We start from the raw sequence: 23,857 nt of genomic DNA, 5'->3' as shown, positions 1-23,857 counted from the left end.
GATGTAGTTACGCAAAACAATCGTAGTCTCAACCATAGTTTGCAGCGTAACGTTATAGATCAAACAAAATTTAGGAAAAAAATTGACCGGTAACAATGCAGAATTTTTTTTTTATTTAATTTTGTTTTTGTATTAAATTTCAGGCATTTGTACTACTTCAATAACACTTTATAAGAATTTCAATGTAGCATTGGTTTTATGCTGTGTGGATAACTCGTATGTCTTTGGTAGTATTACCCGTGTGAATTCATGCAATGTTTTTAATTATGGTTGTGATGTTCATGCATATTTCATTTAATTAACAGGATAAATTGCACAAGATGACATTGTTTTATTTAGCTATCTGTGCATGTATTGCACTCCTGTGTTCAGACGTATCATGCCAGAACAGTAAGTACATAGCTCATAAAATTATGAAAACATTTTTTTTTCATTTCAGTGATCCCATGTCTTGCAGTTATTTTCTACATTTTTTTAAATTAGTTTTATATTTTGCTCTGAAGAATCAAATTTTTGTTGTTGTGTGGTGTACGAGTGATAATGTGCCTGAGAGGGGTCTCGAGTTGAAATGAAAACTAGGATTGAGCTTTCACATTTTTAGGAATCCCAGTCCAGCCAACTCTGATGGGTAAATTAAAAGCGTTTTTTTTTTAATTGCTAGTCACGTGATGCCCTCATTAACCGTTGGCCATAGAAAAGATAAGCTTTACACATCTGCCCCCATTGAATGCAAGGTTTAAAACGAAACTCACTTTTACTCAGTGGCGTAGCTAGGGATTTTGGAGCCCGGGGAGCTTGAACTCGTTAAGAGCCCATGCATTTTGACATTCGACATCATGACATGAGATAATGGCTTAATATTTAATGTTAAAACACATTTCGGACATTCATTTGGGTGCCCCCCTCAAGTGGGGGCCCGGGGGGATTTTCAAATTTGGTCCCCCCGCTCTCTACCCTAGTTATGCCACTGCTTTTACTACTTATATATTTTTTGCTTCCAAGTTTTAAGTTCATTCCTGAAGAATGCTTGAGCTAAGACGCATTCATTTTAATTTTCCAAATAATGCCCGAAACTTGTGAGTCAAACTAATGAGAACAATTACAACGAAGAAATAAAAAAATCTTTGTTTTGTTTTATGTCTTCCCAGCATGCCCACCCATGGAACTGAACTTCATTCTGGACCAATCAGAGAACGCACGTTACGCTGCCTCAGAAGATCCCCAGAACCCAAACTCGAAGTTTGACATACTGGAAAACCAAATGAGAACCATCTTAAGCTATCAGCCTCTGAATAATCCAGTAGTGAAGTAAGTAGAACATACAGGTCTGCGAACACTAAAAAATATCTGCCTTCTTTCTTTTGGATATCATAAACATGATCTCTTAAAGTAAAAAGTAAAGTACCCCTTTCAGACCTTGATATCTATAGGTGTCATCTGTTACACGCAAAAATAAGTAATTTTTATATAATACCTCTATTCAAGTTACGCCTTTACGGAGAGTGGGCTGACAGCTGATCTCAAAAACAGCTCTATCGACTTTCCTAGAAATTTAACAGTTGATGTATGCCGCTGAGAAAAGAATTACTGGCTCGTTGGCCACATGGGGGACAACTCTAGTTAGACCGTTATCATTTTTCAAAGTAAAAATAAATAAATGTGAATTTGGCTGGAGACTAAATCTAGGTCTAAATCCTGCATCGGTTTTAAAAGGACTATCCCGTTCTTGAAAGGTCTATCGCGTTCGGGAATTTTCTTATGTTAGTGTTATTGATTCAAGAGTTAAATTCATTAATGTTCAGGAACATTGTGTGCATTGTCTTTTAAGTCTAGATCTAAATGCTTATCATTGGAATATAAAATTCATTGAAAATAGTGTAGGTCATTGTGTTCAGAGAAATATTTAAAATTTGAAATTGAGACTATCCCAAACTTTTCGTTAATGAAATAGTAATTAAAATTTGAATAATTATTACACTTTTTGATATTGTTGTTGGTTTAATTGTTGTTGTTTTAAATAACTTTTCAAATATAAAAATATTTTTGTGTATTGTTACAATATATAGTTATCTTAGGAACCTTATTATCAGCGAAGCTGTTTGATATACGCATCTAATTAGCTAAAAGTGACCAATCTGTCCAAATGCCCATTTGACCTTTCTTTTCATTTGTACATGTTCTTTTGATGGGCTTATTTTTCTTTGTCTGTTTTACCATGATAGTATCATATTATATTATATTAAAGCTGCATTTTCCTTAAGGTCTATTGAGAAATGGATTTGATGATAAGCTAAAACAAAGAAAGAAATAAGATGAAGAAAAGGTCTCGTCTAGTTCTATGAGCACAAGGGCTTACTTTAAACACGCATTTCAATTGACAGGGTTGGAGTGTACGGATACAGTGGGTACGACTCTAAGGAAATAGTTCCGGAAATGACGTCTGCCACCGATGCTGCTTACAATTCAATATACTTGAGCAAACTTCGCAGTTTAACTAATGTAAGTATAAGATGACAATGGATGGGGTAGCTCAGGAATGTAGAGATAGTTCGTCCTGTTGATACAATCCTGTTGATACAATCCTGTTGATACAATCCTGTTGATACAATCGTTCCTCCTTTATTCCATGTATCGCCTTGCTCATTCCAAATCACCACTGTGATAGTAAGTGTATGTGTTTTGAGTGGCTGGTAGTGCAGTGTGTGTGCCTGTGTATGAAATGACCAGTGGACCTTGAGTGTACATGGTTGAGTGAACAGCAGTGTGTCAGGACTGTGTGTAAAAGGAGGTCAGTTTAGAGAACAAGTGGCTGGAGTAAAGGCCATAAATAGAGACGAATAAAATCATTTGTGTTTAGTGAAGCTCATGTTTTAGTGTGTCTATTACATGGTGTCAGATGGACCGACTCCACCCGCCACAACCGCTGGAATGAAATGGCAACGTAGCAGAATATTGGAAAAAGTTCAAACAATCCTTTTAGATATATTCGATAGCAAGTGGACTGGATACAAAAAGCAGAGAAGTACAGTCTATGACATTATTGCATGTGATCGGCCAAGAAGCAGTGCAGGTCTATAACACTTTCCAATGGGCGGATAATGAGTGTAATGAATGTGAGATTAGCTGCATTCTTAATAAGTTCGAGAAGTACTGTCTACCAGGAAAAAATGTTACCATTGAAAGACATGTTTTTTCCAGCGATCTCAACATGATGGAGAGTCATTTGACAGCTTTGTCACTGACATCAAAGTCAAGGCAAAGACATGTGAGTTTTATTTGCTTAAAGAGTCCCTAATAAAGGATAGGATAGTTGGTGGCATAAGGAATGAGAACACCCGAGCAAGACTTTTGAGAGAACCAGATCTAGACCTTAACAAGGCAGAAAATATATGTCGGGCAGCTGAGGCAACTGAATGGCAGCTTAAGCTCATGAATGAAGAAAGCGGGGTACAATTTGTGGATTCAGCTACCAATAGCTTTAAAAGAACAAAAGGAAATGTGAGTTGTAGCTATTGTGGCAAGGAACACAGACCACGTCAGTGCCCAGCTTATGGGGAAACCTGTCACAAGTGTCATAAAAAAGGTCATTTCTCGTCAGTGTGCAGATCAAAGCATGTAAGTATAGTAAAGTCAGAAGGTCGAGATGACTCCGTTGAGGAAACATTTTTCATCGGCAGTATTGGCTCTCAAAGTCTAAGTAACGAATGGAACTCACTCATTACTGTTGAAAACAAACAAAACATATACACTTACTATCACAACCACCAATTCACCGTCCATATTAACTGGAGCCAGAGTAATTATTTTTATTACTTCACTACAGCGCATCTTTCATGGTTATAACATCCTCAGTGCTCTCTGCGCAATCTCTTTTGTGGACCAGTGGGGCGTGGGGGATATCTGGAGAAAGTTTCCGTGCTGCCTTAAGCTGCTCAGCAAACACAGCTCTGCTCGATTCGGGTTTCGAACTCCAGCCCCATTGATATATGACCAAGTGGTTTATGTCTCTCAGCCACAAATCCCGCTTGTTCTAGTTGCTAATCTTGTTTGACTGACATACATGAAACAAATCAAATATTTTTTCTCTTTAAATCTGTGAACATTTGAATATTTCTATAACATTATTTATCACGACATTTCAAATACATGATAATAATCTTATGTGTACTACATTAGTTTCAACCAGGGGCGGACTGAGTGTTAAAAATGGCCCTGGTATTACCAACAATCCGGCCCACAAATTGCTTGCCATAATGTGCATCTTTTGGTCCTGTCAGTGTTAACATATTTAAGTTGATATTTTTGTTTAGTGAATAACGTCGTACCGTTATAATCCTGGGATCTAACTGGATCCGCTATGTGTCAATTCTGTCAACAGGTGACTTATAGATTGCTGTATATTATACTAGCTCATATATCGTTACTAATTTAAACGCCCAGGGTCTCTTTATATATTTCCCCGAGTATGTTCACACCGAGACGTCAGTACGGATAATGGGCCTTGTGTTGTATATGTATGTATTAGTTTGTTTAAAGTAGCCTATTGAAACTCACCAGAAGGACAGTATAGTCCATTATAATGGAAAATGTGACTAGTAGTACAGTCAACTTGTATAAAAGGTAATCCAAACACGTTAACATTCATTCAAAGTTGCCCATTTAGGTACCGGCCCAACGGACATTTGCATGCCTGCCCTGGCCAGTTCGCCTCTGTTTACAACAAATTTTAGTGTAAATCGTAGTGTCATTAAGCTTTACATCCAACTCTATATCTTTCTGCACTGCAGTCAGGTTCTTGGACGTACAATGGATTGAAGACTATTGTTCGTCGACCTTACTCCCCCAACGCTGGAGTCGTCATATTGGTGTCATCGCAAGGTTCCAGTTCTGTGACAAGAAGAAATCTGAGCAGACAAGAGGCTATCAGAGTGCGAGGCTTGGGCTGGAGAATCTTCGTTATTGAAGTTGTGGTAATATACTTAGAAATACCTAGAAATACCAAGATACACCAAGAAATTCCAAACTAAACCTAAAAATAATTAGAACAAAAATTACAAGATAATGCTTGTTTAAAATGTACCAAAATAATAATGGCACAAATTATTTTATGAATTTACATGAATTTAACATCGTCTTGCCTTGATCAAGGAACCATGAATTTTATATAGTCTTTCCCTGAATTATAACATAATAATTCAGCCTAGTCTGCCCTAGACAACCCAACCAATACAGCCTAGTCTGCCCTAGACAACCCAACCAATACAACCTAGTCTGCCCTAGACAACCCAACCAATACAGCCTAGTCTGCCCTAGACAACCCAATCAATACAGCCTAGTCTGCCCTAGACAACCCAACCAATACAGCCTAGTCTGCCCTAGACAACCCAACCAATCTGAGCAGACAAGAGGCTATCAGAGTGCGAGGCTTGGGCTGGAGAATCTTCGTTATAGAAGTTGTGGTAATATACTTAGAAATACCTAGAAATATCAAGATACACCAAGAAATTCCAAACTAAACCTAAAAATAATTAGAACAAAAATAACAAGATAATACTAGTTTAAAATGTACCAAAAAATAATGGCACAAATTATTTTATGAATTTACATGAATTTAACATCGTCTTGCCTTGATCAAGGAACCATGAATTTTATATAGTCTTTCCCTGAATTATAACATAATAATTCAGCCTAGTCTGCCCTAGACAACCCAACCAATACAGCCTAGTCTGCCCTAGACAACCCAACCAATACAGCCTAGTCTGCCCTAGACAACCCAACCAATACAGCCTAGTCTGCCCTAGACAACCCAACCAATACAACCTAGTCTGCCCTAGACAACCCAACCAATACAGCCTAGTCTGCCCTAGACAACCCAACCAAACATATTTGCGTATTTTTAGCAACGTCTGCTTGTTTTCGTGCAGGGAAACAACCCAATCGACTACGACGAGTTATTGTTCATAGACTCCAACAATGTCAACAGAACTATCTACGACGGCCTGGTCATCCCGAAGAGCTACAGACTTCTGTCCAGAAAGGTCACGGAAATTATTGACGAGCTCTGCCCTCCTTTGGTGATCACATCAACAACAACAACGACAACTACAACTACAACCACTACAACAACACCTCGTCCAACACAACCAGGCAGTTAGTATAAACTTTAGAAAATAAGATTTTTATCATTTTCACACCAAAAGTGAATCACAATAGTCTCCCTCTTGTTGGTGTATTAATTTGAATATCATGTTGACCTTCCTTATGCGATCAAATTCTGTAGCATAGAAAAAGAAGAAGAAGCGATGTGAAGATGGCGATATAGTTGAAATCTAACGAAAGTAACGTACGTAAATAAAAGGAGAAAAAATTAAAATATTTCTAAAAATGTTATAATTTATTTTGAAAAATTATAACGGTCAAATTAGAGTTTTCCTAGTTTGGCCATTTAGCTAGTAATTCTTTTACCAAAGATATACTTCAACTGTCAATTTTCTAGGACAATCATTAGAGCCGTTTTCGAGTACCGTGTCCACCAAAGTTTCACCCTTTTGTTTTTGACCCGCTAAAGAGTATGCAACCTGAAAAGAGGAATGATAAAATACAAAATTGTCATGGTCGCCACTGAAAAATGAATGTTGCTAACTAGGAAATATATATTACAATGTGTACAAAAACATCCTGCCAGACAGACAGCGTAAGTTAATATAAGCTTTGCAAATACTCTCGGAAAGTAAACAGCATGGAACAAAAATAACACTAAATGTTCACCAATTGTGAACCCGAGATTCAGAACCCCAACAATGTATTCTCCATAGACGTCTTTGCCAGCTCATGTATTTGTTCTGATGACTTTCCATAAGGTTTACCATTGCTGTTCCCTTCTGTTTCAGTCTGCAATGACTGCATGTACATAGGAGGCTTCAGTTTCGTCGACGACCCCAAGTACTGTGATACATTCTATCAGTGTATAAAAGATTCAGAGCCCATACCAAAACAATGTCCCTCCGGAACATTCTGGGACGGGAACATATGCAACTTTATCAGCCAGGTCCAGTGCCCCAAAGGTAAAGCTAAATGTTTATGGTCAGATGTTCTCTTGAGTTAATCTTCTATTCGTTTTAGCCTTTGATTCACTATTCTATTATAAAGAAGTGTGGTGTGACAGTAATTCGGATTTCCAATGAAGATGATTGTCTTGTTACATGCATTTCATTAATATGTTATTAGTTCTAGTTTAGGAGGCGCAGCGGCTGAGCGGTAAAGCGCTTGGCTTCCGAACCGGGGTTCCAGGTTCGAATCCTGGTGAAGATTGGGATTTTAATTTCGGGGTCCTTGGGCGCCTCTGAGTCCACCTAGTTCTAATGGGTACCTGAAATTAGTTAGGGAAAAGTAAAGGCAGTTGGTCGTTGTGCTTGCCATATGACACCCTCGTTAACCACAGAAACGGATGACTTTTACATCATCTGCCCTATAGACCACACGGTCTGAATGGGAAACTTTGAACTTTTTAAATTCTAGTTTATTATTGTAACAGTTTAACTATAACAGTTACCTACTCACTGAAATTTTTGATGGTATTATGGTATATATTCTAATTTTTGCATATCTTTATTCAGGAATTATTTATACTTACATTACCAAACAACACACAAGACAAGTAATTTAATGGTTCTTGGGAAGTGCAAGACTGTTTCACACGAGCAACATTATTGAGACATTGTCCATTGCACTTTCATAACCAAATGTCCACTGTTGAATATCTGGGGCTCCGTCTTAATGTTTTACATTAACTTTGCAGGAGAGAAAAACGTTTCTAGCACATTGCTATATATATATATATATATATATATGTATTTATGTTGTTCTCTTGAGAAATAAACATTTCAATAGGGTCTTTGTCTAATAAAAGTCCAGAGGCTTGATGTTTGGGTCGTCTTTGTTAAAACTCTCATTTAAGATTCTTTTTTTTTTAGGGGGGGGGGGGGGGGGGGCTCTGGATGGTCGAGTGCTCTGTTTGCAAGATCTGAGTTGCTGCTTGGTGAATGAGTCGGAAGGTCCGTGATTCATGACCTTATAAGGACTCTCCATTATTTCGCCATGTCTAAATCACTCATCTCTTTCATTAAGAATATTTTCATCGGTGCTCCCATTATAGATGTACCATGTATGCATCATTACGGTCTTTTTAGAATAAACAATAAAACTAAGCTATTCTATTTTAGCTGTAAAAAAAGTAATGTCGAATTATTCTCTTCCCATAACATGGCTTTATTCTAGTTAAAATCGGATTTTTTTACATGCTGTAATCTATTTCTTTTGTACAGCCCAATGTAACGCTATATTAGAGAACGCAAAGTATCCCAGTGGCAGGTGTTGCAATAAATATTTTGAATGTCTGAACGGTAAACTTCAAGAAAAAGCATGTCGCTTTGGTGAGTCTTGTATAAGCTATTTATAACTATAATTATAGCAGTATTAAATGTTTATGTGGATACGTTTTTTAATGGTCTATGTATGTCATTTGGCGAAGTGCTGGCATGTCAGTTGGTGGAGTATGTTGTCACAGCGATGTATTCAGATGTTAAATTTGTTTTCAGTTTAAAATCGTCAAACTTTGAAGTCGCTCTTCTGACTTATGTAACATTTAGTTTTCTTGCCTATAGGTCTAAGAGTCTCATTATTGATAATACCTTGTCCAGTTTTTTTAAAGAGTAAAACAAACGCTAAATGATTCATTGAAATGTTATTACTTTCAACAATCAAAACAAGACCATGGCTTCAATATTCTTTGCCAATGGGCGGATTCGGAGGGGGCCGCCTCTGAGTAGAACATTATGTGTGCACTTAGATTTGAAACAATCTCAAGAAAGACATGGTGCCTTAAAAAAAAAAACATTTTTTAGTAAGTAGGTTGGCCTCTTTCAGTCGTAGAACGACTCATCTAGTACAGCACTTTTTCTTGATACTGTAGTGTAGTTCCTTTTTCTGGAGAGACATTCTCGTAAATAGTGGAATAAAAAACAAAAGCTCTCAAGCATGCATAGTTTACGTTTGACTGCACGGGTGGTCGCTCATTTCGCTCATGTAAGTTTCTAGTCTGACTGGTGTATGTGCTCTATGCAGATATAAAATATGTATTTTGTATGTTCTATATGTTTTATGTATGTTTCGGTATAAAATTGCTATCTTTGTTGTTTTATGCCCAGATGAATACTTTGATGAGAACATCAGAAGTTGTAGATCTACATTGAACACTGTAGCTGTGTGTGAGAATACTGGCAGATTCAGGTGTGAAGTGCCTGGGGTAATTGGAGATAAAGGTATAATCTTCAGCGTTGGGGACGATTTTGTTTCCCTTTACCAGACTGCTTTTTTTTTATGACAAGTGTGGGTATATAGTTCCTAAACACCATCGATGGTTTATTGCTTTCAAATTAAACTTCTGACACTCCGCTGAGTCCCCAGACTTCGTATAAATGTGTTAACATAACATACATCTCAGACATAATTCTAGGAATAGCCTTAAGTGATCATTAAGTTTATTTCCAGTGTAATACAGACCAAAGAAATGTTAGCCCAGTCGCAGCAGCCCAATAGATCCTGAGGGAGCCCTTGCGGTGATGTGTCAGATAAATAAAGCGAAAGTGAAAATGAAGAGTACAACTAAAAAAAAAGAACGGGGGGGGGGGCGGAAGGGGAAATCACTTGGATGTGTGTGTATTTTTAAATGACGGGGGCGGCATTGTGGCTGAGTGGTAGAGCTCTTGGCTTCCGAACCGAGAGGTCCTGAAACCGATTTCCGGTGAAGACAGTGATTTTTAATTAGGGGATTTATAGGGAGCCTCACCCAACTGTATTACCTGACATCAGTTGGGGAAAGTTAACGCGGTTGGTCGTTGTGATGGCCACATGACACCCTCGTTAACTGTGGGCCACGGAACCAGATGACCTTTACATCATCTGCCTGATATATTGTTAAGTCTAGGAGGATGTATTATACCTCCATTCAGGGCCTGATTTAAGGTTGGCAGGACCCTGGGCTTCAACAAGAAAGGGCCTCGACAAAAGAGATCAAATATATCCGAATTTCCACGGGTCAGAAACTTATAAGTTGATTTTTTTTTTGTTGTTTTTTTAACTTTTCGTATTTTTACGACTGGCCAAATGTCGTGATAAAGGAAGGTACACTTGGAGCATGCACGGAATAAGTAAATACAGTTCCGGATTTACGACAGTAGGCCTACGTCTCCCTAGGGCCTTACCCTCCACAAACTAAAAAATATAAACTTTTTGAAACTAAAATATGCATAGTAAACATTTTTTTAAGGAAAGAGATTAAATTTACAAGAACACGTTTCTTTTATCTTTTAGATTTAAGTATTTTCTTTCATAAATGGATCTTTATTAAAGCTATCTAAAAATAGTAGGGGCGTCTACAATTTTGCTCCGGAGCCTCCACATATTTAAGTCCAGCCTTGCTTACACTGTTTTGAAATGAGTCTTTTAACTCTTTTTCTCCGTAATTATTTTTCCACGTTTTGAAGGAATTCTTCATTTGCTCATTACTATTTCACTACCCCTGTTATGATTGGGCTTCAATAGCTTTATTGTTTGTTATCAGAAAATGTATTTGGTATAGAATTAAAGGGAAATGCATACTCTTTTTATATAATTCAAAGTCAAATTTAACAAATTAAACATTAATTTAATCAAATGAGGTCAAAATCAATGATCGAATCGTCGATTGGGAGAGAAAGAGTTAAATACCTAAACTGTTATTTAATATAGAAAAAAAATATTTCTAATTTCTTTCGTTCATCCAAAAGATCGGCTTATCTGTACACATAAATCACTTGGACAAAGTTTGTTCATAAAATGAAAGTATTATAATTATGCACAACAAAATATTGGAGATGTAAGTCATTGTACCACCTCGCGAGGCAGTCCCCATGTCTGTCCCCCTTCGAGCGTTCAGGAGTATGGTAAACCTGTTTTATGCAATGCTGATGTTGTTTACACTAAACACACGTAGAAGCATGTACATTACAATGTTGTTATATATCCAGTGTATTTGTTGTTTGTATTTTAAACAGTTACTAAAATTCACTAACGCTGTAGTGACACAGTTTATGTTCTTGTATTTTTGCCCCCTGACAGACTTTTCAAACCCATGCCCTGGATATGCGGTAGACCCAACTGGAAACCCTTGCAGGTAAGAATACATTGTATTCTAACTCAAGCCGATTAGCTTAATCAAAATTTAAATAATTTATATATAGAAAATATACAGTTACAGGGTTAAAATTATATATAAATATATATGATGAATGCAAATTATTTTTCATACAAGCAAGACTACTAATTTCTAGACCGACTAAAAGAAAGTAAAAAAATATATATAAATAGAAAATAGGTCTTTATTTTTTGTCTGTTCCTTCTAAAGCTATACTTTTAATGGGGAAAACATCACCACGCCCATGGGTTCAATGTGGGACCAGTCCAAGTGCACCCTCGACAGAGACGACGCTGATGTTTGCGGTTTAAAGTTTCCAGACAGAGATTTGGGTAAATATACATAACCTATAGAAACATCTATACAATCGTATATAATACAGACTAATGCCACACAGACACAGACATGCAGATACGTGGACACCCAAACGTGGATCAGGCTTAAATTTTGCACAATTATTTCTTTTACCTGATAATACAATATGAAAAAAAAACAACAACAATTAGTTACTTAACTATTGGTAATTAATTATTTTGTTTGGTATCTCGAATAAGGGAAAGAAAAAGTGCTGAACTGAAAAGGTGGTTTAAGCTGAATTAGTCCCCTTTATAGGTCGTCGCTTTAAAAAAAGTTTGAAACAATTAATAGATTTCACTAGCAGATTGGTATGTCTGCTTGAGGAGGCTTGAGCCATAAGAATCAATTCAGGTTGTTCCCGGTTTTTTTTTATATAAATGCTTTTAAAAAACGAATACGGTAAAACTCACCCAGATTTCCCTTTCTTTCCCCTCCGCCCCTCCCATTTTCCCAAATAGTCCAGACAAGTGATAGGATCATAGCGTTTGAAAAAGGTAAAAGCATGAAATAACTCTAAACAAAAACTATTGGTAAAATATTTCTAATCTCACATAGTTATTTTTATTGTTCTAGATTCTAGATCTATTACAAATTTAATAACATGACTGATTCAAACTAATTGATACAATCACACTTGTATAATCATTGTATTTTTCCCTTGTTCTTCTTGTAGTTTATTTTCGGGTTGAAATGAGCCTTGATCGCCAAGGGCGGACTGGCTATATGGGCATTCGGGCAAATGCCCGGTGTGCCGATATTCAAATGGGTCGGGAGGGCCACTGAAAGGAATGCATGGATGTCACTTTGGCACTTAATAAATTATTAAAGGTTTTATAATATTCTCTTATTAAATTGAAAATTTGAACGTCGAGTTTTAAAAATCTTTTAAGACTCTACAGTGCAATACTAATTTAATCTAACACATTTTCCGAACTAATGTAATAGACTACATCCGTAGAATGTGCTACTCTTAGGCTCCATCCCTTTGGGCCTAAATATTCAGCGATTAAAAAGCAACATAAGGTTTATATTTCTTGTAAAAAAAATATCGATACATCATCAAACTTAACATAATGATTTTGAAGACAGGTGGACTTAAAATTGAATCTCCATCATATGATATCCAATTTGTGGTCCGAATTGTATATAAATGCCTGGGCCGATTTTGGCATCCAGTCCGTCCCTGTTGGTCTCACAACAAAAGAAACAGGGTACAACACTAGGGTAAAATTCGACTGTTCTGACGTAAAAAAAAAAGAACGCATTGAATCGCATTGACAGATACATATACTCGTAATTAAGTTTTAGTGGATCAACTTCTTTTTAAAATGTATAAATTCAATTCAAAAAACATTTTGAATTGTTCCATAAATAGATGATAAAAAAATATTTCTCGCCTATTTAGTCAGTAGGACCTTTTACTTAAGGGGGAATACCTCAGCTGCCTTATGTTTTAGCTCCATCTTTGAAGACTCTAAGTTATCACCATGCAATAAGAGCTGTCTTCTTTCCAGACCAATTGGTTACGTTTTTCTTTTGATTTCAGACCCAGCATTAAAGTGTAGCGCTAATTTCTTGGCGGATTTCAACGGCGGTTCTACAGCTGTGTATAGTCCCAGGGCAGGCACGAACATTAAGGTGTACTCTTTGCAACGAGAGGTTCAGCTCACAGGAGACGCTCTGTTGTACACCTCCGCCATGAGAGACCCCTACTTCTACTACTACCATTACAACAATAAAGATCTCAACGTCAACACTGGCTTTAGAGTTCTATTCAACTTACAGGTAGGTCAAACATAATATAATATAATATAATATAATATAATATAATATAATATAATATAATATAATATAATATAATATAATATAATATAATATAATATAATATAATATAATATAATATAATATAATAAGGCTTGTCTTCAAGACTCGAGTCTGAACATTAATGAGGAATGCAGTATTACCCGTGGCTACGCAGCCCCACCAGCGACCTACATATTTTGCCTCCTTCACCGCAGACATAACCATTTTCCGCATGTGGTTGATTTAGATTTTCTTTTCGCCCTCTACGTCTGTCCTCGGCAGTGGATTTTCTATTGGTCTCAAATATGTATCCCGTGACCTTTGTTAATGAACTCCAGCGGTTTCGTTCCGAAGCCGCCTGCAGTCAGTCAGTTAAAGCCATTTGTTGCCTAAGCTGGTCTGTTACGTCGACCACCTTTCAGTTCACCAAAAAAAGGACTGCCTTTTGCAAACGTTCGTCCCCTATATGGGATACGTAGCCTGCCCAGCGCAACTGTCTGACTATTATAGGTCCCTCTATGCCATCGGTTCTCAACCTTTTATGCTCGGCGACCCCTTTTACAATCCCCCACTCTACCGCGACCCCCCCCCCAAACACACACACACATACAGCAATAGAAGAAAAGACAAAAACAACTCATATTTTCGATGGTCTTAGGCTACCCCTGGCTAATCGTCAATCGACCCCCAACGGGGTCGCGACCACAGGTTGAGAACCCCTGCTCTATGCTGTCTAAACCAGAGTGCCAAGAACATTGCTGTTTGCAGTGCGGTGTTGCAATCGGAGCGCAAACATCTTTGATGAAAGCGTTTGGAAAGTCTTGGTTACTTTCTGTCTCAGATCCATATAGAGGCTTATATGTTAATTGTCCGTATTGTCTTGTACAGCATCATGGTTTGTGTGTGCCGGCTGGCAGGTGGGGCTAAGACTTATATAACAGTAATAATAATTATAATAACAATAAAGTGTATATGAGCATTTAATTTTTTTATAACTATACCATGCTTTGTATTAAAAAATGGAGCCTTTAACGATATATTCTATGTTGTAAAGAGAAAGTAACATTTGTCAATGTGTCATGAAATCTGTAATACTCAGTCTGTTATAAGAAGAAAAACGTGCAGATTACAACTGAGCCTGTCTAGTCACTGGAAATACTGTATTATTCTTTCATTGTCTGAATCTAACACAACCCATCTATATATTATCACAAACGAAAAAAACAGTATTTAAAGCTGGGTCTGTGGGAACAGCGTAACACCAAACTTTTAGCGCATTCCAAGTTGGGGATGCATTCTACAGTGCGTAATTCGACAAAGTAAACAAGCCATATAAAAAAAAAGATTACTGTTTAAAAAAAAAACTTTTCTAAGAGAAAGAACCGCTAATTACTGCCATTTAATCTGAAAATGGCAAGGTTAAGCTCCCTTTCTGCTGTATAAAACAAAATTAATTAATTAGTACTAATTGATTTACTAACTGGTTAATTTTTGGATTGATTCGTGTATTGTCATCGACTATGAATAATTCAGCAAAATTTCCACTGATTCGAGAATGGGACGTGGGCGAGAAAACGTGTCAAAACGTAATAAGAGGATCAAATCCATATATATACAACCATATTTTTCATTAAGTAGCATTTAATTCCCATATTTCGATATCAAACAAAATAATTAATATCCAATAATTAATTCACTATTTGGTTAGTATTTTTTTATTGATTTATGTCTTGTCATGATCAGTGAATAATTGTGCAAAGTTTCAACTTGATCCGTGAATGGGAAATGGGAGAAAAAAACATGTTCAAACTTGTTACCAGACAGACACCCAAACAGAGTGAGTTGATATAAGTTTTGTAAAAAAAATAGAAAAGAAACTGATGGACATTCGAGACACATGCAGCTAAAGTATGTTTAGTAAGTTTATTGTATTAGACTTTATGGTGATAAAAAATGTGGCAAAAAATATCACAACGAAATATTTATAAACTTCATAACTTTAAAAGTTTTTTAAAAATGTTTTTTTTTTTTTTTTGAAAACTTGTAATCTTTATGGTAATTTTAAAAGACACCAAGACTATTTTTTTTCACTATCTCATCTTTCCATTAGATGCAAATCAATATACCTTGACCATCCAACTCATGATCGTAGAAATTCTTTAAAAAAAAAAAGTAGGACCTATGTACAAAGAAATGTGGGTTTTAATTGAAATTCAGAAATTCTGAAGTATCTTTTCACCAAGTATATTAAAGTAAGCGAAAAAAAAAATATTACGTTATTTTATTCATTGTTTAGTTGGTAGTTGGAAGAGGTAGTCCTGTTGGTGAAGGGGGGGGGGGGCAGCGCACGAATAGCAGTACGGAATGTGTCCAATATTTTTCAAAGCCAGCGTTCCTTTCAGAGTTGTAGAAAGTCAACAGTCTTGACTGTGTCGACTGTGAATAAATTATAATATATTAGGGTCAAACACCCTGCAGATGGAATGCATATAATCAAATAAGTGTGTGTTCCCTAAGCTTCTTATTGTGTGTGTGTTTGTCCCAGAATCCGCAAATCGGCCTGACGTACGACATCCTGTCCAACAATTTCTGCTTGCTGTGTCCAGAAACAATCAAGTTCACCGTGACCTTGACAAGTGTGGGGGAACAAGTGGTCAGTGTCTTCTTTCAAACAGCTCTAGGAACCACAGTGCCAACTAACGCAGTCATACGCAAGCAGGTAGAGTGATCCTTTGATTTTCTTTAGCAAAGCAAAAAGTAGAAAATTTAGTTTTTGTTCCGATCTGAAAACTCAAGTGTAAACTTACACTTAATTGTTTACAATCGTCCCTATGCCAGTGGCGTCACTAGGGTGGGTGTCACCCGGTGAGGTCAGTTCAATGTGTCACCCCCAACACTCCTCAAAAGATGTCCTTTTTTTGTCTGTTGAGCCATAATGCACATAATTTATAATTAACTACATTAATTGATTGTTAAACAACTATAAATGACAATTTATCTATAGTTCAATTTTGCAACAATGCGACCTTTAATTAGGCCTACAATGTTTTTTTTTTCTGGATTTCAAACTTGAAAACATTTCAATCCCTTACAATTAATTTCTTTAAAGATTTCATTTTTAATAAATGTGCCCGTTGTGAAAGTGTCATCTTTTCCTTTGTTGAACGAGTTATGCTTTTGGTAAAGAAAAAGTTTAATTAGCCACCACTTTGTCAATAGTTTAAAAGATAGACCTACTCCTATGTATCTTTGGCCTTCTAGTACATCTCCCCGAAAAAAAAATAAAGCAAAGATAAGTAAAATAAAAGACATCTGGCTATAGATCTTAAGCTGCATCTCTAAAGGCTATAATATTAGAACGAATAGAACGATTGCCATTATGCCAAAAGTTTTAGGCAAGTAGTTGTTTTTTTTTTTGCAAAGGATGTTGACGATATAGATTAAGTGAATGTTATACACATCTATTAAATAGCGCTTCTGTTGGTTCTCATAATTTCCTGTACTTCTTTATGGCTCCATACACCGAAGCTGCATTTTTTAATTCCCTGAGCTCGACATATCATACATTCAAGCTAACCCCCTTTCTAAGCATTTAAACTAATATAACTAAGTAAACTTCATCAGCTTTTTTCTCTCTTAAAATCTCATAACTTATTAATCTGATCAGTGTGCACTATGTCAGGTGTGCACTATGTCAGGTGTGCTGTCAAACAAAATACAAATGTGCTTACAGTAATTTTAACTCTTAAAAAAATATATATATATACTTTTCAACATTATAGATACACTTTCAGTTATGGGTTTTATTCACACAACATTTCCATCATCTTATGGAAATTCTATATTCATTAAAGATAAATAACTGAGAATTGGACCAGCTCACGTCCCAAGTACAAGAAAAACGACGCCCTATTATAGAATATCTCGACATGACCGACGCATAATTTTTTGGACTCAGAACCAGACACAACAGAATGAGACAACTTATGTTTGGAAGCTAAAAGTCTGAGCATCACCAGAAGAATGCTGACCATGTCCTTCAAAGCTGCATACTATTTCAAGAGGCCCGAACAAAACTCTGGCCCCAAAACCCTCCTATAGAAGAAAAGCTATGCGGAGAACTGCCTGATCTGGAAACCACTGTGTGGTTTATCTCAGATATAAGATTACTGATCTGAACCCCCCCTCCCAATTGTTTTTCTACTTTACATCAATCATAGCAACGACTTCCTTGTCAATTGTATTTGTAGCCGGATGCCCTTGTTTTCCGATTTTTCAATTCTGATGACTATTCTCCATGCGTCTTTTGATATTCCAATTTGGAACTTTATTTCCACCACTTTTTATTAAGTTACTAATTTGAATTTCATTTCTATTGAATTAGTTGAAAATAGTTGACAACAAAAAACATACAATTTCTTGCTATTAAGTGACTAAATCATCCCCAATAGGAAGCATCAAAACCATTATTTAAACAACTAGTGTACTTTTCCTTTTGTGAAATTGGCACACGACAAAAAGAAACTATCTCCTAAAATATTGAAGTCTATGTCATTAGGCTGATTCATTGTAACATTTTCTTCATCTTGGCTAGAGTTTCTTTTACATTCAACATCAGAAATTTCATAATCTTCAGAAATCTCAATTGCCACTTATTGACTTGCCAATTCTACAAATGTTACATTAATTATATGTGAGATTTCGATAATATTATATGCTTGAAGAATGTCGGTCATTTGTGGAACAGTGACTATTAGTTGGCATTCTGATATTACGATGCTAGCTACTATTTCAATAGATTCGATAAAAACATTGTTGAAAATAAAAGCAGTATTTAAGTATTTATATACACGCAGCTAATATACAGCTAAAAGTAAGGTTTCATATATGCTTTTGATATAAAGTATGATGTAAAGTTTTGGACTATTTGCAAAATTTCATTAAAAAATTAAAATATGTTTAGCCGAAATATTTTTAAAAACGTATATAGATCTATTTACAATTGTGAATAACATGTTCCAATATTTAGCCACTGACACATACTTTAAAAAATTTTTTTCACTTGGATGTCATCCCCCTAACGGGTGTCACCCGGTGCCGACATCTGAGTCGTATTAACCATCCGATTCCATCGTTGCATTTAGAGATGATCTTAGTTAATTAATGTTTTAAGCCTAACTCTAAATGAAAAACGATTCTGCCACACACACACACAAATATAGTTAATCTATGCTGCTGTTCTTTGTTTGAATTCAGAGACATGCCAAGAAGTTTGGTTTTTTTTTACACAGCAATGAACAACAAATACTTACAACATATTCAATTCTTTGCATACACATATAACATGTGGCGTATCTTTCATGTTGATGAAATGCTCTGTGTGTGCTATGATCTCTTGTGTGGACCAGTGATGGGGAGGGTAACAGGAAGGAGGTTTCCGTGCTACCTTAAGACGCTCAGGAAATACAATTCAGCCCCTTTGATAGGTAGTCAAGTGGTTAATGTCTCTCGACCTAACATCCTCTTCCTTCGTGTTTAGAACACACAATTTCAATTTTGTATTTTTCTTATCCAGTTTTGTTTTTTTCCAATAGCTTCTCGTTTGGTTATTTCTCAAAACTTAACTCTATTTGTACCGCCAAAAATGAGAATTTCCTTTCACCTTATCTTTCTTTTTCCATTAAAAGTTGGCAACTATTTTTTTTTAAATATATTTGCCAACTCCTGCAAAGCCTTGAATATAATAAACATTATTATTTGTGTGTGTCCTCAGAATTCCAACACACTGCTTGAATTGATTGTCATCTATGGAGACGATTCTGTCTATGGAGTTGTTAGAGAATTAACTCCTATCTCTTATACACGTCTTCAAACAGTCAACTTGACAAGAGTGAATAAAGCTTCAGGAGGTATGCTAGAGTTAAATTTAGTAAACTCAGTCATTTCTATTTTTTTTAATTCTCGAAAACAAAGTAGCATTAATTAAATACGTATCAATGAAGGCACTATTCCTTGAAACGCTCTTTAATATGCGCTCATAGGGCCTGTAAATTTATGAAAGCTCTACCATGATTTATCAAAGACCCTTGATGTAGAGAAAGTAAACCTAACCAAATTCTCGTGGCTTATTAGCCAAGTCCTCATGACTTAATCAAATTCTCATGACTAACCGAATCCTCATGACTAACCACTAATCAACACTTCGAATACGAGTAGGACGTAATTAACTTTTTTTAAAAGAACTCACGTCATAATCAAATTCTCATGACCTAACCAAGTCCTCGAGCCCTTAGCTAATTCCCAAGACCTATTAAGTCTTCAAGACAATTGGGAAAATTAGGTTTTATTATTAGTTATTAATGTAATTAATAACTGGTTACTTGTTTTTTTTTTCCTTTTGTCACTTTAGCTCATATCGCCATGAACAAATGTGGTATCCAGCTCGGCAGGGGACCTAATTACCACTTCCTTGGTGTCATCGACGAAGTAAGACTTATTCTATTACCATTAAACAAACAGACTGGGCCTTAGACAGTTGATCGTTGTGATAGACACTCTACTCCATAGTTAACATTTATTCTATTACCATAATAAAAATAGACTGGGCCTCACACAGTAAATAAATGAAAATTTTGCTGCAGACTATATCTAGGTCTAAAGCTAAAGCTAATCAGCTATATTACCGTAATTATGCGATAACAGTAAATTTAAAATTTCTTCAATTATATTGAAGTTTATAAGCGTTGCCTATATTTTTACGTAAATGTAATAATAATATAGATTACTTCTAGATTCTTGCTCTAGAAGTAGATCTAGACTAGATCGCAAAAGTTCTAAATCAGAACTTTAAGTGTAGTGCTATATAATGAACATAGCCCTACCAATAAATGATGGCATAAATATAACTGCCTCACATGCCGAATCAGTAAATTTAATCTTTTTGCATCTGTTGGTGTCACGGGCTCGATATCCGAATTGAACCCCAAAAGTTTTAATTGCCTTTTTTAATTATTATTTTATTATATTTGAAGTTTAATAATGAAGGTATTGTATTTTAAAAAAAAAAAAATTTTTAATGTTTGTTTCTTTTTCAGTTTGCTGTGTACGAGAGATGTCAATCAATAGACCAAATTTTATCCTAACCTCCACGTCTCAATCTTAAAACTTAACTTACAGCTGTTGAAGGAAGGAGAGACCACGAAACAAATATTGCCTTTCAATAAAACAAACTTTAAAACAAAACGCATGTTGTTGTTCTCTATTTGTAAAGTTCACAGGATTATTTGAAAGGAACTGTGTGGTCAGCACAATAATCATATTTTCTTACACATATTGTCCAGTATCCATGTTAATGTCAAGTGGACTCTAACTTCCTTTCAGTGTACAGTCGGGAATATATTTAAGAACAATCAAATTATTTTTAAAATAATTAAGAAAAACAAATCTTATCTAAGGGGAAGAATCGCAATCGTCAACACAATGAACGTCTGTAATTTAAAAGATAAAATAAGTCCAAGAAAGCTGCAGTCTTTTTAGTAAACGTCAAAGAATATCGTCTCTTTCAGATACAGCAAAGATTTCTTGTCAAATGGTTAAGGTGTCGTCTTGTCTGTAGCGCCAAAGCAGCCTCTCTCTCGAGCTTGCTAACAAACAATCCTCTATGTAATGTCACTTCATTGACACTATCGCGTTTTCAGTGTTTCTCCTATATTCAGCTGTTTTGGTTCTATACTGTCTAGATACCCCAAATTACAATCATCAAACCAACTACCAATACCTTTATCTAACCCATCACGTTGGCCCTATATCTAGCCTGGCTCCCGAAGATGGCGTGGGGGGTGGGGGGAGGGTTTACCATTTCCGTATAACCACAAATAATCCCAGGGGGAAAATATTGAACAATATCAATCATTGAACAGTAACTAGGACATCCATGACAACAACAAATGACATAAACCAATCACACCATAATTTGAATTGTGCACATAGACACGGTAGATGCAGTGGCGTAACTAGGGAGATGTGGGTCGCACCGGGTGACACCCACCAGGGGGTGTCACTCATGTGAGAAAAATGCACTTTTCCAAAATGCAACTTTTAAAAATGAAAATTACTACCTCGAATGTCTCTCACAGTTTATTATCAACATGTCCAAGCCATCTTAGTTCTTAATATAATTCTATTTGACTTGTAATCTTCCTATTATGAGAAAATGCGTTGTAGACGCCAAGAGAAATAGTTTCTGAATCTCAGAAATGTTGAAAAACAGTTGGCGCCCATGGATTCGCCTCGGAAAACTCTGAGTGAGCTTAAGGCGCTCCCTCCAACATCTTATCTGACCAGTTGAGTGGCGAACTTAGCATTTTTTTTTTAAATGTTAAGAAACACATGAACTTAAGCCCCTCGTGCGTCATTCGACGCAAAGGGCTGCAAGCTATCTCCACAGAAATCAGTCACTTCTCAGCCGGTGTCCTAAAAATTCAGGAATTCTTAAAGAGTCCGCAAATTTTAGTGACTTAGATCTAGATTTACGGTAGATTTAACGAAAATATTCCCCACACAGCTGTGAAAAGTCCGTAAAAGTTATTTCGGTCGTAAAAGCCACAAAGATAAAGGCACATTCCTCGTTCTATATGCTAGACAAATTTGTACAAATGCTCCTTCTTCCCTGGTGCTATTAGAGCATAGAATGGGTTGCCTAAGCTAGCCAGGAAAACCAGTGACTTGGCAGAATTTAGGTCATTGGTTAATATGCATGACTAAATGCGTGACGCGTAGGACGTAAACATCTTCTTTTTTGAAGTACCGTCTGTATTATATAAGATAAGATAAAATAAGGTGTGACGCCATGTTAGACGTAGACGGCCATGTTTTTGCGTTCCTCTTTTCAGCTTTTATGTTAATGCTGACTTTAGTAAACTTGTTTCGTCTTGTCTCACAAATGTCAATCGACGATCAGTCGCCACTTCCCTTAGACGGCGAATACCTGTGCGCGAAAAGATTTCCCTATTGGTAACATTATCTCGTACTTTGAATTAAATTTCTCTCAGATAAATCTACAATTTTTATTCAGTATTGTGTAAACTGCTTTAAAATGTTGAACTTTATCTGAATGAAAACATTTTATATTTTTTAAAACATTATTTGTAAAAAGAATGACCACTTTTAATTCATACTATATTGGACCTTAACCATTCTAAATTTAGAAATACTAGGATGAAGACACAAAAGAGGAATGACCTTTCGTTTTTTAATTTTCACATTACACATTGTACAACGACATAGATAACTCTTAACTACTCTAAAGATTTTTCAATAAGAAAATGTTGCATTTTATTTGATAATAAATCTTTTTTTTTTTTTACAGTACATAGTACATTTCTATTGTAAACTAGTATTACTTTTAATATTTTATTAAATAGATAGAAAATGTACACATAATTCCTTTACCATCAAAAATAAAGTTAAATTTTTTTTTTTTTTGCAAGCCCTATTACATGACCTATTTTGAAACGCAGAATTTAATTCATAGAAATTAGAAAAGAAAAAAAAGACTATATAAAGCTCAAAGGTACCAGTACACAGCAGAATGCTATTTGTCAATTATATTTTGAATATCTGGATTTTTAATCGAGTCCATCCAACTTTAACGGGTACCTGACTTTAATTTTGGAAAGCTTTTACGGGTACCTGACTTTAATTTTGGAAAGCAAAGGAGGATGGTATTGCTCCTTGTTAACCATTGGTCAAAGAAACAGATGACCTTCACATCACTCTGCCCTATAGATCGCAAGGACTGAAAGGGCAATTTTTTTTTTAGTAACTTTACTCACAAGGCCAAGTACTGCGTTCTCAATAACTGGGAAACCTAGTTCAACTGTCTGCATACACAACAGAACATCAAGCCCACCTGTTTAAACGGTAAAAACTAATGCATATGTATAATCATGATTATTTCATATTTTAGCAAACCCTTTCCATAAATAAAACAAAGAAAGCTGTTACCAGTGTCCATTTGTTGGATTTTTTTTAATGACCATCAGATATAATGAATTAGTTCACATTTCACTTCCATAATTAATAAAACTACAATTAATTGTAACAAAAAAGGTCACAAATGGCATACACCATACACTGGTTTCTAAAATCCTTATTTGCATTTCAATGCATACAGAATCAATTATTAATATTCTGTTTGTTCAGTTTCTGTATTTTCTTCTTCAGCTTAAGTGTGAGATGCATTTGTGTAGATAACTAGGAAATCAAACATAACATTAATATGTTACCAGGTTTTCATAGTACATCATGATGTCAACAAAATAATCACATAAACTGCACAAACCTTCCACACAATATTTATTTAGTTCAGGACAATGCATGAATGGACATTTGAAAATGACAATTCAATATACATACAGAAAAGTTATTTTTCCTTTTTTCAAAACAATCACTTTGACACACATA

The 23,857-nt window shown here is 35.8% G+C and overlaps 1 protein-coding gene across 1 annotated transcript; it reads left to right on the top strand.

Moving 5' to 3' along the window:
• LOC106076475 (uncharacterized) lies at positions 1–20,635 on the top strand. The gene is made up of 16 exons (XM_013237317.2): positions 1–89; positions 306–390; positions 1,149–1,308; positions 2,382–2,499; positions 4,788–4,970; positions 5,925–6,150; positions 6,891–7,064; positions 8,325–8,432; positions 9,207–9,320; positions 11,158–11,212; positions 11,444–11,565; positions 13,137–13,375; positions 15,939–16,112; positions 19,167–19,302; positions 19,803–19,879; positions 20,488–20,635. Exons 2-16 carry the CDS (start codon positions 321–323, stop codon positions 20,533–20,535), a joined length of 2,004 nt encoding a protein of 667 aa, XP_013092771.2. The 5' UTR covers positions 1–89; positions 306–320; the 3' UTR covers positions 20,536–20,635.
• Positions 20,636–23,857: the final 3,222 nt, after the last annotated feature.

The sequence above is a fragment of the Biomphalaria glabrata genome, chromosome 10 (genome assembly GCF_947242115.1).
Source record: "Biomphalaria glabrata chromosome 10, xgBioGlab47.1, whole genome shotgun sequence".
Classification (NCBI taxonomy): domain Eukaryota; kingdom Metazoa; phylum Mollusca; class Gastropoda; family Planorbidae; genus Biomphalaria; species Biomphalaria glabrata.
The sequence above is the reverse complement of the archived record's forward strand: the minus strand, read 5'-3'. Positions and strand labels throughout refer to the sequence as shown.

Bases quoted from the DNA above. Each gene is read 5' to 3' on its own strand.
- LOC106076475 (XM_013237317.2), top strand. From the start codon at position 321: ATGACATTGTTTTATTTAGCTATCTGTGCATGTATTGCACTCCTGTGT. The intron at 1,309-2,381 runs GTAAGTAGAACA...TTCAATTGACAG, and splicing joins CTGAATAATCCAGTAGTGAA to GGTTGGAGTGTACGGATACA. The intron at 13,376-15,938 runs GTAGGTCAAACA...TGTTTGTCCCAG, and splicing joins GAGTTCTATTCAACTTACAG to AATCCGCAAATCGGCCTGAC.